The 20,459-nt window shown below is 39.8% G+C and overlaps 1 protein-coding gene across 1 annotated transcript in view; it reads left to right on the top strand.

The window, feature by feature from the left end:
• The window catches only part of LOC124111349 (ATP-binding cassette sub-family C member 9-like), a 78,700-nt gene extending 59,284 nt beyond the window's left edge, over nucleotides 1–19,416 (top strand). The window contains exons 25-32 of the mRNA XM_048396151.1: nucleotides 253–366; nucleotides 740–860; nucleotides 2,149–2,279; nucleotides 3,527–3,714; nucleotides 6,679–6,782; nucleotides 7,144–7,193; nucleotides 7,578–7,727; nucleotides 8,731–19,416. Of these exons, the coding sequence (XP_048252108.1) occupies nucleotides 253–366; nucleotides 740–860; nucleotides 2,149–2,279; nucleotides 3,527–3,714; nucleotides 6,679–6,782; nucleotides 7,144–7,193; nucleotides 7,578–7,727; nucleotides 8,731–8,871 (999 nt within the window). The 3' untranslated portion in view covers nucleotides 8,872–19,416. The remainder of the gene's footprint in view (nucleotides 1–252; nucleotides 367–739; nucleotides 861–2,148; nucleotides 2,280–3,526; nucleotides 3,715–6,678; nucleotides 6,783–7,143; nucleotides 7,194–7,577; nucleotides 7,728–8,730) is intronic.
• The last annotated feature ends 1,043 nt before the right edge of the window (nucleotides 19,417–20,459 follow it).

Raw genomic sequence — 20,459 nt, 5'->3', positions numbered from 1 at the left:
ACTGTTATTGCATACTTTTGTCCTTTATTTCATAAATATCACTCAATATCACCGAAGAGTTCACGTTTGATTCAGTCACGGTGGAATGGAGATAAACATACTGCCTTTTCAAAGTAGAGCTGCATTACCTTTAAAATTAATTTCCTAATTTCGTTTAAATTGAGCAGCAGTGGTTACTTGAGTGAGTACAGTCATTAACATTCAGTGCTCATAATATCACACACGATTAGGATTTGGAGATTTGGGTTTCAGGATTATCTGGGTTGCCTCCTTGTGTTTCTGTCGGCCATCGCCAGTCTGAGTGCGGGTGCCCTGGGGAGTACCAACCCTGCCTTCATCGGGCTGTGCATCATGTATGCCCTCATGGTGAGTTGAATCCGTTCCAAACAACGATTACTGAGTATCTGCACTCATATGAAATGACGGCAGTCTGTAAATAATAGTCTTGACTAGACAATCCAGTGATTGACATCATGAGCATCGTTCCACGCAATTGGGATACAATGACATGCATCAACCAAGTCAGCGAGCCTGACCACCCAATCCCGTTAGTCGCCTTTTACGGCAAGCATGGGTTGCTGAAGACCTATTCTACCCCAGATCTTCACGGGTCTGTTTTTGTTAATGTGTTTGTATTTTATTAAGAGAGTGCACTACATGATTTTTGGTGTTACGTCAGTGAACAGTGATGCCATATCAGTAGATGGTGGGTCATGTGATGCTTTTGATGTTTGGTCAGATCTCTGCACTGTTGAACTGGTTGGTGCGGATGACAGCGGAGGTCGAGATGAACATGAATGCTGTAGAGAGGATACGGGAATACACACAGCTGACCACCGAGTTCCAAAAACACAAGGATGGTCAGTTCGCACTTTCTATAGAGTTAATTTATCAGCTTTGATGGCATGTTATATTGCATGTTTAGAAGAAATACGTCATCGTATTCCCTGAAAGTGACGGATGTGTTTGGCGGTAGCATATTTTACAGTTATAAATAAACCTAAACAGATTTCAGTGAGTTGATGAAATATTGCTTTTAGAATATGAAAAGGTGATAGCAAAATAGTATTTTCAATACCAGTAATGTTTACAGACTGGCAGAGTGTTCACTGACTGACCAGGTGTTCATGAACTGACTATGCATTCACAGACTGACCATTCATTCACGGACTGACCAGGTGTTCACCAACTGACCAGGCGTTGACCAACTGACCATTCATTCACAGACTGACCAGGTGTTCACAGACTGACCATTCATTCACAGACTGTCCATTCATTCACAGACTGACCAGGTGTTCACAGACTGTCCATTCATTCCCGGACTGACCAGGTGTTCACCAACTGACCATTCATTCACAGACTGACCAGGTGTTCACAGACTGACCAGGTGTTCACCAACTGACCACTCATTCACAGACTGACCAGGTGTTCACAGACTGACCAGGTGTTCACCAACTGACCATTCATTCACAGACTGACCAGGTGTTCACCAACAGGACCATTCATTCACAGACTGACCATTCATTCACAGACTGACCAGGTGTTCACGAACTGACCGGGTGTTCACCAACTGACCATTCATTCACAGACTGACCAGGTGTTCACAGACTGACCAGGTGTTCACCAACTGACCATTCATTCACAGACTGACCAGGTGTTCACAGACTGACCAGGTGTTCACCAACTGACCAGGTGTTCACCAACTGACCATTCATTCACAGACTGACCAGGTGTTCACAGACTGACCAGGTGTTCACCAACTGACCATTCATTCACAGACTGACCAGGTGTTCACCAACTGACCATTCATTCACAGACTGACCAGGTGTTCACCAACTGACCAGGTGTTCACCAACTGACCATTCATTCACAGACTGACCAGGTGTTCACCAACTGACCATTCATTCACAGACTGACCAGGTGTTCACCAACTGACCAGGTGTTCACCAACTGACCATTCATTCACAGACTGACCATTCATTCACAGACTGACCAGGTGTTCACCAACTGACCAGGTGTTCACCAACTGACCATTCATTCACAGACTGACCATTCATTCACAGACTGACCAGGTGTTCACCAACTGACCAGGTGTTCACCAACTGACCATTCATTCACAGACTGACCAGATGTTCACATATATTTCAGGTAATATCCAGGTGTCAGACTCATGGCCAGAACAGGGTGCAATCGAGTTTGACATAGTCAGCTTGAGGTATGACAGTCACCTTGATGACATCGTCCATCATGTTACTTTCTCCATCAAAGCTGGTGAAAAGGTAGGAAGCTTTGTTTCATATTCTATCAACATAATTAGTTTTTCCTACCCTGAACAGCATTTTGTGTTTCCATCAAAACATCTCTGAAATCCCAAAGCCTCTGATTCAGATACGAGGCATACACAATCCCAAATTGTTCTACTTTATTGTATAGTGTTTGGAATGCCAGTGTAATCTGACACCACATGAAGTGTGACATACACCTAAAACATAATATCGAAAATATTTTGGCAATTCCCTTGTCTATTTGCCTACCCTTATTTTTCACTCCTCTATGGAATGACCTCTCTCTTGTCGGTTGCTTATACTGCTGGTGTGGGCAGAGATAGCCAAGTTGTTATAGTCCCTTAGGCATTGCAGAAACCTATGATTATGGGTTCGAATATCCAGTTCGCCCTGATAATATTTCAAAGTTTGTCAGCATCATACCCATGCTCGTGCGTTTCACCATAGTGGTAAACATCAAAGATCGACCTGCACCACAGTTTTGGTATCTATACACCAAAAACTTAAGTAGAATAGGTCTTCAGCAACCCATGCTTGCCGTAAAAGGTGACTATGCTTGTGGTAGGAGGCGACTAACGGAATTAGGTGGTCAGGCCTGCTGACTTGGTTGATGCATGTCATCGATCCCAATTGCGTGGATCGATGCTCATGATGTTAATCACTGGATTGTTTGGTCCAGACTTGATAATTTACAGACCGCCGTCATATAGCTGGAATATTGCTAGGTGCGACTTTAAACAACAAACCAACTTACAAAAATGGTCATCGCACGTTTTAAGTTTAGAAAAATGCAGTTATGACAAGCTTTGGAGGACAAATATTTCCCCAGAATACTATTTTGATGCAACTCTCTTAGACTTTGGATTGAAGAAGGCAGACCCAGAAACAGCCAGAGAATTGAGAATATGTGAGCAATGTGATTTAAATGTGATTGAAGATGAGTTTCATTTTCTGTTAGTTTCTCCGAAATATGACGATTTGAAAAGTAAATATATAGAACTGCCTTTTTATGTACATCCCTCTTAGCAAAAAAATATATTGATCATGTCAACAACTGATAATCATACTCTTAAACAACTATCAATGTTTATTTATCATGCTATGTTAATTGGAATATGAACTGTTAAACATATCTGCAACCACCCCCGAAAATAGAACTGTACTATGGGCCTGTGGCCTTTCAGTGTTGCATATAACTTCTCCTATAACTTGACCCACTTAACTGACTGGTTCTCTTGTAGATCGGGATCTGTGGTCGGACGGGCAGTGGCAAGACGTCTCTCACTCTGGCACTATTCCGCATGCTGGAGGTGTCATCAGGGGAGATAACTATTGATGGTCAGAATATTGCCCGGGTTGACCTTGGTGTATTGAGGTCAAGGTTGTCTATCATCCCTCAGGATCCTGTTTTGTTTAATGGCTCTGTGAGGTGAGACTGAAGACTTGTCTGTTCAGTTATTTAGCATGTGTATGATAAAGGATGCAGTATGTTTGATGTATTTATATATCATGTGATGTGATATATGATACTTTGAGTTTATGAGATGGCAGATCCCAATTGCACGGATTGATGCTCATGTTGTCAATCACTGGATTGTCTGGGCCAGACTCGATTGCTTACAGACCATCATCATATAGCTGGAATATAGCTGAGTGCAGCGTTAAACAACAAACAAACAAACAAACAAACGATCATATCATACCCCATATCAACTAGTAGTGAGACGATACACCGATGCATCGGTGGAACACGATTTGTTACTTCTTGATACAAGTATGGATCACAGTCACACGCAAAGTAATAAATATCGATTCTTACCTTAAATGTAATCTTCAATAAATGTTACACCAAGCACTAATTACCAGTGAAATTGAGTAGTGAAAACATACATATTTTCATCCATTGCGCTTTACTTTACACTGAAAACTGTAATTTGTCAGTGTATTTGGCCATCCTGTCTATAATAAAGATGGCTTACGCACCACAGATAAGAGCATATGCAAGTATCATGATACGTATTGGATCGTGAGCAAGGTATCATGATACGTATCAGATGGCACAGTTGGTGTATCGTCCCAGCCCTAGTATCAATCCTCGACCCCCATAGCAGCTCGGGGGCCAAAGACCAGAGTTCTGATGAGGGGGTTGAGGGTTGAGGGTTGATATACGAGATGCTATGAAAACTGCTTTATAATAACCTTTATTTATCATATAATGGGTAGGTTTCTCGGCAGGATAAAGCCAACGGATAAAAACCATATCCGTTGGGGTCATATGCAGATAGAGTTGCAAATATCAAAGGTCAAGTAGGGACTACTTTCACTGTTTATAAACAAACATGGCGTCGCCCTCGTCATTTGGCGATCGAGTCAGAATTAACCATCGGGAATCTGGATAAACTACAGGTATAATTGCTATCATTATCAAAAGAACAGTCTTATATGCATAGGTCATATGCAGATAGAGATGCAAATATCAAAGGTCAAGTAGGGACTACTTTCACTGTTTATAAACAAACATGGCGTCGCCCTCGTCATTTGGCAATCGAGTCAGAATTAACCATCGGGAATCTGGATAAACTACAGGTATAATTGCTATCATTATCAAAAGAACAGTCTTATATGCTAAAAATCAGTGTATAACTGTGACGTAGCTAAGGCATTTTATAAGTTTTGGCAACTTTGGAGATATAAATTTCGAAACAATTTTGCGAGGGCACGAGGCCTAGCCAAGCGGGATCAGTAGCAATATCTGTGCTTGTAGACCTCTGCAGCTTGAAACCTTCTCCACAAATTAAAATAGTTGGATTTGGCCGAAATATGTTTGAATTGTTACCTTGTTTGGTTTTGCTGCTGTGTGTACATCTGACTACACTTCTTAACGTTATGACAGGACCGACCGACTGTCAACAACGTCTGACCGTGGCCGTGACGTCTCACTCTCATAGACTAGGGTTAGAGTAGCTTCCCTTTGACAAAGGGCAGTTACTCTAGCGGACAGACCGATGGATTGCCTCGAAAGGCAATTAAAAACAATTGTTGTTTTGCGTATATGTTGCTTCGCCACTGTATAAGAAACAGATTTCAGTTGGAACTATATTGGCTACTGTCACTGTCCGACTGACACATCACTTACCCTGTGATGTAATAAATATTAATGCGCGCATTCCAGGAAAACTCGCAATGTTTCGGTAATGTTTGTGAGAGAGGGAAAGCGATTTTGAAGCACGGAATTAAAGAATGACATAATATGATAAAGAGGTTATCACGCTTGTGTGTTTGGGGATGGTAAATATCCTGCATTAGGAATAAACATTGTATTTAGCTTGCCAAGGCTCGCTAAATACAATGTTTATTCCTAATGCAGGATATTTACCATCCCCAAACACACTCGCGTGATAACCTCTATATCATATACCATAACATCAAATTGTAAAGTTTATCTATTTGCAAGTGTAAATAATATATTTTCACCATATTTTGCACACCCCGTCACAGGAAAGCTGGCCAAGCTGATGACACAACAGGGGACATAACTCCATGTCTTACCACCCGAGCTGATATCAAAGTAGACACAATTTATGGATAACAGCTTCTTGACTTGCTTGACAACGGTATAAGGATCTATACCAAAACGTTGCCGTAACAGTATTAAAGAAGTTGTTATCCATAAATTGTGTCTTTTTGTCATCTGTCAACTTCTAAGTAATGCCTATCAAACAACTGAGCTGATATTGGTCAGCTATTCAAAATGCAAAATGCCTTACATCATGGATAGGTTTATGATAAAATGGTTTCATGTTCACGACATTATTAATAAAAATTCAAATCAATTAGATATTATTGTCATAAAAATGTTTGTGATAATGAGAGAACTGGGATCAAAGGCTATGTAATGAGATATTTCAGGCCTTGCTTTATGGATGGTAATTTTATTGTTTTCTATTGATATTGACCTGGGAATAAACAGGGAATTCATGTGGCACATTATATTGGATTTCCAAGAATTTTACAGACATCATACCATTGGGAAGCCTTCAGCCTAGGGCTGGGACGAGTCCAAATTTACTACCCGTGTACCCTCCACCCTATTACCCGACCCTACCCGGGTACCCACTGTAGATATTTAGAGATAGGTACAAACTGTACGATTTGGAAAAGTTTGACCATGGCCTGGAAAAATGGATTTAAATACATGTGTAAAACAATCTGGTCATGCATACACTAAAGTTTACTGCATGGAGTTTTATCTTTATTCAAACATATAAAAGTCAGAAGGAATGGGTGCATAGTCAGAAAGAAATGGGAACATTAGTGACTTGTGATGTTGTTGTATAAGTAAAATACCTTGTACACAATACTAAAACCCATTTCACCTCACCTCTTTTTCCAGGTACAACCTTGACCCAAGTGGGGTGAAGTCTGATGAGGCTGTGTGGGCGGCACTGGACACCGTCCACCTCCGGGAGACAGTTGCAGCACTGCCGGCAACTCTCGGTAAACAGTTACACATGGCGCCTGTTGAGCAAGAAACTAAATATTAAAAAACAACATATTGAAGAAGCATTACACATGAATCAGTTAATTTCCATTTGATACCTCTAAATTAAGCCTTTTCACACAAAAACCTATACATTGATCTCCTACCTATCACTCCATACAAAATTGGCTGCCTGTTATTTGTCAGAACTGTACACATACATTTGATACGGGAACATGTGTTTTTTGCTACACATCATGGTTCCAAATAAAAATAATTGAATCTACCTTGAGACACCTTCAAATTTCAAAACACAGTAGGTTTCTCTCCCAAATGAAGTACTGTGTCTGTATTGACCTAGTCGCACTTGATTGACAGATGCTCAGGTGTCGGAAGGGGGAGACAACTTCAGCATGGGACAACGTCAGGTGAGTTTCCATGGTTTCATAAATGTATTCCTTGATGAGTAAAAATACTTTAATACAGTATTTGACTGCCATTGGACTTGGAATATTTAAGGATTTTTATTGTATTTTCTATAATGGAAATAAAAACGAAACATGCAGCTAACTGTATGATGATGTGGGCAGTACCTTAGAACCAAAAGACCACTTTTTTAGCCTGAATGTCACAGTTTGAAGAAACCAAATTTTGCTGATAATTTGTTATTAAGGTGCAGTTAACGTAGCTTCTTGATTGAGATATATACAAATGTGCTTAACTTTTGACTAATAGTATATATTGTAAGAGCAGGAGACTCCAAATACCTATGATAATCCTGCAACTCATTTGATTTGTTGATTCTGTCGTAGCTAATGTGTCTGGCTCGAGCATTCTTGCGAGACTCGCGTATCATCGTCCTGGATGAGGCCACGGCATCGATAGATATGGAGACGGACGCCAAGCTGCAGGAGGTTGTTCATGAGAACGGCTTCAAGGACAAGACCATCCTCACCATCGCAGTGAGTAGCCTGCCGCAGAACAGCAATATAGCTCCTGGTGTTTGTGGTCAGAAAGTGAGTGAGTTGGGTTTAACACCGCGTTTTGAACAGTATTCAAGTTATATCACAGCATGTCAGCTTAATGTGGAAGAAAGTCCAATTTGATGCAGTATCCGACGTTTACCACTTCGGTGAAACTCACAAATGTGAGTATGGTGCTGACAAACCTAGAAACATAACAGGGGTGAAGCAACATTTGACCCCACAATCATCGATTGCTGGCATGCCAAAGGGACACAACTCTTCACAGTGAATTGCGACGACTTGGACACCCGTGCTCCCTGTGGTCAGATAGGCACTCCAGGTTAACAGATTTTTTTATTAGCACAACCTATGTGAAAATGATTGGCTGCAGGAATGGGTGACCATTGAAAACCATTGCTGACCTGTGTGTCAGATTACCTGGGCTGGTGCTCATACTTCATAAAGTCTACTGGAGTTGCCCCCTTTGCCGGCCACGGTCGAGTATGTGTGATGGTTGACAATGAAATCTCACTGATGCACTCCTTTACTTTTCATCAGCTGAGAGTGGCACAGTTGGCCTGGTGGTCTTAGAATAAGTTTTGTGATAAACACTCGTTAAGCACTTACTCACCAGTGCCACATTTAATGTTAATTACGTTTGTGATCTTCGTGTTTATTTAATGTGTGTTTATCAATAGGCTGAGACCTTGTGCTGATGTAACCCAAATATCCTTTATGATAATATAGTGTTATCTTATTCTATCTTACTTTTAAATTCAACTCACTCACAACATACTGACACATTTTTGTTGAATTTGTGCATGTCATCGTATCCCAATTACGTGGATCAGTGCTCATGATATCAATCACTGGATTGTCTGGTCAAGTCTTGATTATTTACAAACCGCCGTCATATAGCTGGAATATTGCTGAGTGCGGCGTTAAACAACAAACAAACTGTTGAATTTGTGGCCTAAATCTCTACTCTGTTTTCTTTCAGCATCGAATGGCAACTATTGCTTCTTATGACAGAGTTATGGTTCTTGACCAAGGTCAACTGGTGGAGTTTGATAAACCAGATGTACTCAGGGACGAGGAAGACAGTGTATATGCCTCCCTTGTACACCAAACTAACAAGTAACCATCACTACATCATTTGGTATCCATGGCAACAGAGGAATTGACTTCATCAGATATTATGAATGATGTCTCAATTCGTTTTAGAAATCCATCCACCGATAATGAAATGTCAAGCGGGATAATATATTTTTGTGTGTTACCATGACAACAGAACACTCAGCAGTGTACATGTGTACAAGTTGTTTTGTGTTGATAGAATTCCATACAAGCACAAAGGTACTATGGATGCCCAGTGGGGAGATGTAGTGTTATAGCACTATTGTTGTTTTTGTGATCAAGACGGGAAATTGCTGTAAATAGAATAAGTTAATTTTTTTTCCATATACCTCAGAAGCAGTCTCATACTGAATCTACACAGACTTCCAGATGTGTTGTGATGCTGACAGTCTGTGATTCTGTCGTCCATCCCATCATGCAATGCTAGTGATGTTTATCTGTGACATCATCCCATCCCATCATGCAATGCTAGCCCAGCCGTGTTGTGATGTTTGTCTGTGACATCCCATCCCATCATCAGTACTAGTTCACCGACAAACATGTTTAGTTCAATCCCTGACAGCAGTGATGCTGCCCCAGAGCCACAGACGAAGACCGAGAAGATACACACTCATCTGTTGCTGAGGCATCACCAGGACGTGCACCATGTTGACAAAGATTTGTCATCATCATCTTCATCAACATTTGAGTGCATCTCCATCCACAACAGTTTCCGCTCTGTAGCCAGTGACAACATCTTCCCCGCTATTGTGGTATGAGGACTGTGTGACTCTGTTTGTCCCTGGATGGGAGAGCAACTGTGAGGTAACCAAATGATTATTGCAACACTGTCACCAAACATTGGTTGGATCAAGGAGATGTCGTTCGACCTGATGTAAGCTTACTGTGAGTGAATGTTCTCTGATATTACTGGTGGCAGAGATGGCTTACCCTGGACAGTGTCAAATTCATGATCATTTTAAAAACAATTGATGTGCAATAGCATTGGCAACATATTTCACACTGCGAAGAAGTGGATGAATCCTACAACATGAGCCTACAGGATGACTTGTGGATGAATCCTACAACATGGGCCTACAGGATGACTTGTAGATGAATCCTACAACATGGGCCTACAGGAAGACTTGTGGACGAATCCTACAACATGGGCCTACAGGATGACTTGTGGATGAATCCTACAACATGGGCCTACAGGAAAACTTGTGGATGAATCCTACAACATGGGCCTACAGGAAGACTTGTGGATGAATCCTACAACATGGGCCTACAGGATGACTTGTGGATGAATCCTACAACATGGGCCTACAGGATGACTTGTGGATGAATCCTACAACATGGGCCTACAGGATGACTTGTGGATGAATCCTACAACATGGGCCTACAGGAAGACTTGTGGAAGAATCCTACAACATGGGCCTACAGGAAGACTTGTGGATGAATCCTACAACATGGGCCTACGGGAAGACTTGTAGATAAATCCTACAACATGGGCCTACAGGATGACTTGTGGATGAATCCTACAACATGGGCCTACAGGAAGACTTGTGGATGAATCCTACAACATGGGCCTACAGGAAGACTTGTGGATGAATCCTACAACATGGGCCTACAGGAAGACTTGTAGATGAATCCTACAACATGGGCCTACAGGAAGACTTGTAGATGAATCCTACAACATGGGCCTACAGGAAGACTTGTGGATGAATCCTACAACATGGGCCTACAGGATGACTTGTGGATGAATCCTACAACATGGGCCTACAGGAAGACTTGTAGATGAATCCTACAACATGGGCCTACAGGAAGACTTGTGGACGAATCCTACAATGTCTAGGTCAGGTGGAAACGTGATTGCTTAGGACAGGTGGAAACATGATTGCCTAGGACAGGTGGGAAACAGGGGTGTCTAGGACAGTCATAGCTTTTCTACCACAGACATGTGGAGGAATATCACAGTGGTGTAGACTACGGACAGTATGTGCTTCAAATGTTAGTGACAGCAGTGTGTTGCTGTCAAGTACTTCACAGTGAATGGTGCGACATGTTCAGCTGCCGTTGTGAAGATGTGTGGCTTGTGGATGTGTGGCTTGTGGATGTGCGGCTTGGCTTGACATTTGTGAACATTACTAAGGATAAGATTTATGGATGAACATCTTCTTTATTACAATTAGGAGAGATGTTTTGGTGTAGGTTCTAACACGGTTATCAAGAAGGTAATAACGGTGTTAGAACCAACACTGAAACGTTGCTCCTAATTGTAATAAAGAAGTTGTTCATCCATTAATGTTATCCTTACTTAGTACTCCAACTAAAATGACTCTCAAAGAAGTTATTTGTGAACATGTTTGACTCATTATGATGCAACCTTTATCTGGGCCGTGTTCCACAAAGTGACCGAAGCGCTACGATTGTCATATAGCCATGCCAAAGTATAGGAATTACAAAAGTTGAAATGCTACAATCGCCTTGTGAAACAGCACCCTTCATCTTAGAGATACATTGCATTTATTCACTATCAGGTAATGACCGAAGCCTTTAACAAGGATTAATGAAACAAATATGTATTGGGCCACAACAAATTGATTATTTAATTCATAGCATCCCTGTCTCTGTTTCAATTCTTTAAAGTTGTTGTCTGAGGTGCTGCAGTTAACTGTGCAGAGTTGCGTCCCTTGGGCATGCTAGAAACCTATTGTCATGGCTTTCGAAACCCGGTTCACTCCAGTTATGTTTCTAGGTTTGTCACCATCATACCCGTGCTTGTGGGTTTCACCAACGTGGTAAACATCTATAACTTGCATCACTTGGGGCTTTCCTCCAACTTTAAGCTGACATGCCGTCATAGGACTGGAATACTGTTCAAAGCAGCTTTTAACCTAACTCACTAACTCTTCTTTAAGTGGGATGGCGTGCCTGGTTTTATCTTAAGCTTCAAATTTACATCCTTCATCATTGAAGCCCACTCACCAAGCTTCTTGTAATGGAAGAAAGTGCAAGACCTCACTATTTTATCATGGGCAATGGTTTCATAAATATGTCCAGGGACAGAAAAAATACATATTTATATATTTGGCGAACAAGAGAAATCTTTTAAGAAACATTGCGAACCAATTTAAAATTTACACCTCAATAATCAATTAGGACCCAGTATGCAAAAAAAATAAATAATCAATTTGTTTTGGCTTCATGAAATTTATGTATATTTTGTATGCCATGACGAGGAAGACCTATCATAGGACATCCAGTAGTGTCGGAAACGAAGGTGTGTACCTGATAACCTTGATGACTCGGGTCATCGAGGATACTTCAACTAACCCTGGTACTCGAGCTAACAGCTGATTGTTTACAGTCGCCACATTCTGACGTTTTCATGGTATCCATGGAGATTATTGATACATGTATGACGTTACCATGGAAATATGTTTAAGTCTTCATTATGATCTAGCTGGTAATTTAACAGGAATGCATTTTCAGGGGGAAAAAATTCTCTTCAATCAAAGGATAGCCTCAATCAAAACATAGCTAATGACTTCGAGTAAAGTTGGAGGACCTAATATAAAATATATCACATATCTTGTCAAAATTATTCTCTGATATTGTTTGTGCATTAATTCGATTTTAAAAATTCAGAATTCATTAGAAATCTCTGATTTTTTTAACTCATTTATGTGCATGTATACCCATTTCATAGGCTCAAAATGTTTATAATTGCAAACAGTTTGAGAAACTCTTCAAAATGCTGATCCTTTACCTGACACAGTATGGTATACATAGCAACGTCACTGACAGGTATGTTGAGAAAACAGTCTGAAATCCTGGGGCATGTGTGATGCCATTACATAATAATCATGAAATATTATCATGGCATTGTTGCCATGGTAACAATTATATAGGAGTTCAGACCGATGGTGCTATGTAGAAATCCATTATTAGTAGATTTAGGAGAGTATCGGTTATCATGTAGTACTTGTAGAGTATCTATTTTGTATCAGCATTTAATATAGGAGTTAATTTATGCTGGAACTATTTACTAGTTCAAAAACAGCTGACTCTTGTTATGTGGCAAATCAAGGGACTTATTCTTTTTGCCCTTAATTTATCCTACAAGGATGCTTCTGACTCTGATGATTCTGATAATGGCATCATAGCAAAGCACAATCATGAAGAAAGATTACTTCACCAAGCAGAGATAATCATTTTACTTTTTTCTGGAACAAGTTCAATAATTTATTCATGATGCAACAAACAACTTTTTTTTTAAGTCCGATTCTGGTTAAATTCCTGCTCTCATTACGTAAATTACTACGCATGTGATCAATGGTAACCAACACGTGTTAACACCAAATATATATTTTAATTGGCTATCTATTTTTTAGTTAAAAAATTCAATCGTATCCGACATTTTCTTTGCATTTAATGTTATCACTGATCACTTAGATGCAATTTCCCCTTGAAGAAATGACTATTTTTATGAATATGAGAAGTTACACAAAATGTACATGTTTCCATACGACATATACTACTCAAAGAAGTTGAGGACAGTGATTATTTTCATATTGTTATAGTTATTCTCTCATGGCATGACAGATTAATTATAGTAATATGAAAGAATTGTGTGATCCTCAACTTCTTTTGAGCAGTATACAAATGATTATGATATTTGTAGTAATTAATCTGAGTATGATATTCCACTAACCGCACAAAATGAATTAACCAAAATTTGTGACAGTAATTCTGTCACTGACATCGGAATGTTGTTTGCCAAATCTTAATATGTGTTAAATATGTTACTGGAAAGTGTTATATGTAGTGAACAGTACAAGAATATATTTAGTGTTTTAGTTGATAGTGTTCTTGAGATAGTGAGAGAGGTGGATGTTGTACTGATTTGTACCTGACTACTCATCAGTTGTTGTACAAGTAGTATTGATTTGTACCTGACTACTCATCAGTTGTTGTACAAGTAGTATTGATTTGTACCTGACTACTCATCAGTTGTTGTACAAGTAGTATTGATTTGTACCTGACTACTCATCAGTTGTTGTACAAGTAGTATTGATTTGTACCTGACTACTCATCAGTTGTTGTACAAGTAGTATTGATTTGTACCTGACTACTCATCAGTTGTTGTACAAGTAGTATTGATTTGTACCTGACTACTCATCAGTTGTTGTACAAGTAGTATTGTTGTGTATTAGTTGTATGATTGTTCTATTGTGGTTGTACTTTATGATGTTGTACTGTACAAATTCATGTTTATCGTTACTATGGCAACTATGTTAGTGTGTTCTTGTTATTTTAAACATTTTCCAATGCATTTGTCCAGGAAATGAAAACATGTCTACAGTTGATATACATGTAGTTTATATTCCTAATGGCAAATATATTTTCAAACAGATCTTACCAAGGTTTTTGCGCTTATTAAAGACCACTATACTTTCACAACTTTTTTTAACTTGAGAAATAGTTAGAAATAATTTATTTAGCTAATATATTTATGTTATAATTTATTAAGCTGTCTTCCTCAGAGTTTAAAAAAGAATCATTTTGTATCTGGGTATTGGTTTATTTAGTATGATGATGTCTTTTTATATAGTATCAGGATTTGCAGCTGTGTGCCCTTGGCTATAAATTGACGCTCCAGTCAGATTAAGAATCAAACTGATTGATGTCTTTCAAAATATGGCGCCTATGTACTAGATAACACATTGTCACTCAATAATGTCATAATCAAGGTATGCATTATCTGTGGAACTGCTGGTCATGTGTTAATTAGTTTAGAGGTTTAGTTTTGTTTAGTATTAAGTAGCATCGTTCTAGGACATGGGGGATCTTGGTGCTGGAGACCTCCCCCCTTGTGTCCTGCTGCTCATCCTCTTCTTGGTTAGTCAGCATTATTTGATTGTCATGAATAACAGTCATGGCACAGAGGGCTATTTTGAAGTGGTCTGCAACTTCAGAATGACAGAAGTTCATATCTTAAATATGTGTTTCAAAAGGATGTGAAGAAAATCAGAATTTAAATGACTGAAGTGACTCTCCCCACCCATGGGCATCGATGGCCCAGTCGTATAAGACATCTAAGTTCACTGTTGCATCTCTTGGGCACACCAGAAACCTTTGATTGTGGGTTCGAATCCTGGCTACCCTGATTATATTTCTAGGTTTGTCAGCACCATACCCGTGCTCATTGGTTTCACTGATGTGGTAGATGTTCGAGACCTGCATCACTTCGGGCTTTCCTCCCACATTAAGCTGACAGGCTGTGCTATAACAGGTATACTGTTCAATGCAGCGTTAAACCCAACTCACTCACTCACTCGCCCTACAATTTCCTATTCCTTCTTCCTGACTATGCCTTCTCACTCTACCTGACTATTCTCAGCAATGATACTTCAGTCCAAGTATAAGCAGTGATGCTTCAGTCCCAGTATAAGCAGTGGTACTTCAGTCCCAGTATAAGCAGTGATACTTCAGTCCCAGTATAAGCAGTGGTACTTCAGTCTCAGTATAAGCAGTGGTACTTCAGTCCCAGTATAAGCAGTGGTACTTCAGTCCCAGTATAAGCAGTGGTACTTCAGTCCCAGTATAAGCAGTGGTACTTCAGTCCAAGTATAAGCAGTGGTACTTCAGTCCCAGTATAAGCAGTGGTACTTCAGTCTCAGTATAAGCAGTGGTACTTCAGTCCCAGTATAAGCAGTGGTACTTCAGTCCCAGTATAAGCAGTGGTACTTCAGTCTCAGTATAAGCAGTGGTACTTCAGTCCCAGTATAAGCAGTGGTACTTCAGTCCAAGTATAAGCAGTGGTACTTCAGTTCCAGTATAAGCAGTGGTACTTCAGTCCCAGTATAAGCAGTGGTACTTCAGTCTCAGTATAAGCAGTGATACTTCAGTCCCAGTATAAGCAGTGGTACTTCAGTCCAAGTATAAGCAGTGGTACTTCAGTCCCAGTATAAGCAGTGGTACTTCAGTCCCAGTATAAGCAGTGGTACTTCAGTCCCAGTATAAGCAGTGGTACTTCAGTCCGAGTATAAGCAGTGATACTTCAGTCCCAGTATAAGCAGTGGTACTTCAGTCCCAGTATAAGCAGTGGTACTTCAGTCCAAGTATAAGCAGTGATACTTCAGTCCCAGTATAAGCAGTGATACTTCAGTCCAAGTATAAGCAGTGATACTTCAGTCCCAGTATAAGCCGTGGTACTTCAGTCCCAGTATAAGCAGTGATACTTCAGTCCCAGTATAAGCAGTGATACTTCAGTCCCAGTATAAGCAGTGATACTTCAGTCCCAGTATAAGCAGTGATACTTCAGTCCCAGTATAAGCAGTGGTACTTCAGTCCCAGTATAAGCAGTGGTACTTCAGTCCCAGTAAGGCCGTGGTACTTCAGTCTCAGTATAAGCAGTGATACTTCAGTCCCAGTATAAGCAGTGGTACTTCAGTCCCAGTAAGGCCGTGGTACTTCAGTCTCAGTATAAGCAGTGATACTTCAGTCCCAGTATAAGCAGTGGTACTTCAGTCCCAGTATAAGCAGTGACACTTCAGTCTCAGTATAAGCAGTGATACTTCAGTCCCAGTATAAGCAGTGGTACTTCAGTCCCAGTATAAGCAGTGATACTTCAGTCTCAGTATAAGCAGTGATGCTTGGCTCTGTTCTTTGGTCTGTGTATATACAAGTGCTACAACATATCCTACAAGACTTGGACTGTAGATTGATGCTGTGTATAGTATCAGTCACAGTGCCAGTTAAGTATATTGAAAATAGAGCCTCTGTTGTGTTCATATATCCAGTATTTGAAATCCAACTCCAATTATGCTGTGATGGCTTGTTGAACATTCAGTATGTTGTGTTTTGAGATGTGTTCAAAGCGTAATAGTTTAGCATTTTTCATGACATTTTAATACTTTTACATTTGTACAATTGTTAACTTAATTATGTATTTAGTATACATTAGTTGTTAGTGATATTCTTTTCCATTTAAACCTAATTTGTGATGTAAATCTTGTAAACGGGTCACTCCATCTTGGGGTGAGAACACAATGTGTTCCTCCCGAGTGGAGAGTGAAGTGGAACACATTCATTACAGCCGGGGACTGTGTCAAAAGTTTGTATGTCAGTTCCTAACTGAATATTTCTACCACAAAGAGTAGGTGTAACAGACACTTTATTCTCCTCAAAACTGTGCTGTCTGTACTATATCTATCATTGTGTGTTAAAACCGGGACAATGGGGTTTTAATGTTCTCTTTAACCAGGCTATTTTTGCTTAAAAAATAGCACAAATGTCAGTGTCAGATGAAGCATTTTGGTGTATCTATATTTGAAGATAGACGGGTTGTTTATTATGAAATCCTCACTGAAATGGTTGTGTGCATAATCTGTGTTTGTTGACACACTTCGGAGCTGAACCACTCACCAGCAAACATGTATATCACCTTTGGGAGCGATGTGTGAACGTCTGGCCCAGGCCGTCACACATGCTCCAGGGTGCCGTTCCACAAAGTGATCTTAGTACTAAGGTGTCATTACTCCCATACTTTAACGTAGACCTATGTCAGTCATAGCGCTAAGATCGCTTTGTGAAATGTTCCCCAGGTGATTTGCTTACACTGCCCTGTCCGCCTTCATACAGCCTCTAGCAATACACAGTGACACCCTACCTATCCACGGGGCGGTCGGGTAGCCTAGTGGTTAAAGCGATCGCTTGTCACGCCGAAGCCCCGGGTTTGATTCCTGACATGGATACAATATATGAAGCCCATTTCTGGTGACCCTGCCGAGATATTGCTGGATTATTGCTAAAAGCGGTGTAAAACCATACTTACGCATGCCAACATATCCACACTTTGTTATCAAGAATTCCTGTATTCTGGATGATGCTTGTAGAAATTGTTTTTCTAAAGCTTACGAAAAGGTTGTAGCAAAATTCAAACACGATAATAAAATTTAAATTCTTTTATACATTTGGAAATTATCAGACTGATGAGATAATTAAGACAAAAAGTGATCTGACCATTATAAAATTTCATTTAAAATCGTAAATTCAAAACTTCCAGGGGCGCACCTGGCTAATTTAAGTGTAGGGCGCGCTAGGAGGGTTTGGGGACATGCTCCCCCGAGAATTCTTTACTAAATTAGATGCTCTTACGGGCTATTTCCTTCATTTTGGGACCGTTCATGTTAGATTTTATTTGTAACAAATATCAGTAATTTATTCATTCTAATTTCCTTTTTTGTAATATATATACGTGTCTCACCAACACCAAATCAACTTTCATTCAAGAAACAGCTATGATGACGAATGAAATTTGAACATCAAAATCAGTCGATAATATTACTTCGTAGTATGTGATGGTTATTTATTTTTTCATATTTGAATGTGAGCCGACCTATCATTATAATGAATAAGTTAGACAATAAATATCATGTTTGACTGTGTAGAATTTGAATTAATAATTCACTGCATAGATGGTAAACTTAGGTTACTTCTGAAAAATTTGTGTTATTTCAGGTGTTATAAATGTGCTTTTTTAGGTATAAGCAATTGCTTTTCTGCTAAAATGGTAGTTTTGCCCTGACTTCAGTGTTGAGTCATTGTTAGCATGTTTTAGCAGTTATAAGTGACAGACTTCAACATATTCATTGATAAGGAGATTTGTTGGAGACAGGAGTCCAGATAAGCAGGGTCCCACTGTATGGGGTTTGTATGCATGCTGACAGGACCTGGGAATTGTGCAATGGAACAATATTTTACCATTTGTTTACAACATTTTATTCCAGCAGTTTTGATACATCATGGACAATTAAGTACATGCTATTTGCGAGGTCTAGGTTGACATTCCTCCATCAGTTGTTTTAGGAATAAAGCTTTCAAGCACCCTATATGTTGTAGCAGTACCATGAGGGGTACCTGGGGTTTTGTGTGTCCCTTGTTAGGTTTCATGTGACGAGCCAGAGGCAAGGGTATAAAACCTGACAACGCATAAAACCCCATGTACCCCTCGTGACACTGCTACAAAGAATTTATCTTACTGACATGTTTTAATTTGACATTGTAAAAGAATTAAAACAAATTCAAAATTGATAGAAAACAGCTGATTGAGCTGAGGTTAATTTGTGCTATGTCATATGACTTTCATTGACTTGTAAAAAGCATGCATGAGGGATTTATTCCCCCTTCCAGAAATACACGTGCAGCCTGTGTTCTTCTTGGCGGGGTATAAGGGATTTATTCTCCCTAGCGGAAAATTTATTTCCCTTTAAGGCGGGATACATAGTATTTAATATAGATGATGTGAACCAATCAGATCTTATCATTCTTACATGGAGGAATGATAAACTTTCTTTCACTCTAACAACAGATTTCAACATGTTTAACATGCATATGGGGTCACAGTTGGAAGTAGGAAATGAATGTTTTGTTAATACCTCAGATTTGAGGTGTATCTCAATGACGTGTGCTCTGCTGTGACCAATCAAATTTGGCTGTTGCAATGACGATACAAAATTACCAGGTCGGTCCAAAGTGTAATATATTTGTTTTTGCAACCTTATCTATCTTGTTTTTGTTTTATTATCAGTCACCAGCTGGTATTACAGACCTTTATCTATCAGTATAGTGTTCAGTGCATGTTGATAGGTGAATAGTGTGTGTGAGGGCCTGATGCTGCCTTAGATGTACAGTGTTGAAAACAGAACATCTGTTCATAGATAGATTCTTCAAATAACTGAGATTATCATGTATCGTAAATCTTGATGTACATTTAGCTGGATTCTGTTAATGATGGGGAAAATTATTGATATCAACTTTGATGTCCCACTCCTCAGCAATCCAGTGTATTGTATCCCTGTCCTATTTTGATCAATACCCAGGACCCAGTCGACACTATAGCTTTGTTTTAGAAGTGACGTCACCAACGCCATCTGTCTCATCACAGTCATCACGACAGCCTCTTTCCATAACCTGCCAGTCCCTATCCATCTCAGGCTATTGCCACTCACTAACTTAGCACAGAATTTCCGTTTCTCATTTGGTTGAAACGAAGGAAAACTAAGATGCTTCAAAACAAGAGTTCAGCTTAAATTTGTTTTCAAAATGGCCACATTATCCGATCATGCCCTCAATATATTTTAAGGACCGCCTCAGTGGTCTGGTAGTAGAGCATCCTCCCGGAGAGCTGAAGCCCCGGCCGCGTCATACCAAAAGACGTTAAAAAAAGGTACTTGTTGTTACCTTGTCTTGCGCTCGGTATTAAAGGGCTAAAACAAGGACCGGTCGGCTTGGAGTCAGTATACAGTGTCTGAGTGGGGTATTCATGTTAAACTGCGGCATGGTATCTCATTGAGCTAGCACTATAAATCGGCATCAGTCCGGACTAGTACGAGCAGCCACACAAACATATGACCATGCACGTCGCTATATAAGTGCAATAATCTTGGATGCAATGTTAAACCGCATTTCACTTCACCTCAATATATTTAAATGAATCACAGAACTGTCATACAAAAAAAATATAACTTGAAAGGATGTTTCCCTCAGTACTAAGACAGGAGGAAAGTCCTAATGCTACACGATGTTGTGTTTGTGATGGCATGC

The sequence above is a fragment of the Haliotis rufescens genome, unplaced genomic scaffold (assembly GCF_023055435.1).
Source record: "Haliotis rufescens isolate VD_foot unplaced genomic scaffold, xgHalRufe1.0.p SCAF_15, whole genome shotgun sequence".
Lineage (NCBI taxonomy): Eukaryota > Metazoa > Mollusca > Gastropoda > Lepetellida > Haliotidae > Haliotis > Haliotis rufescens.
The sequence above is the reverse complement of the archived record's forward strand: the minus strand, read 5'-3'. Positions and strand labels throughout refer to the sequence as shown.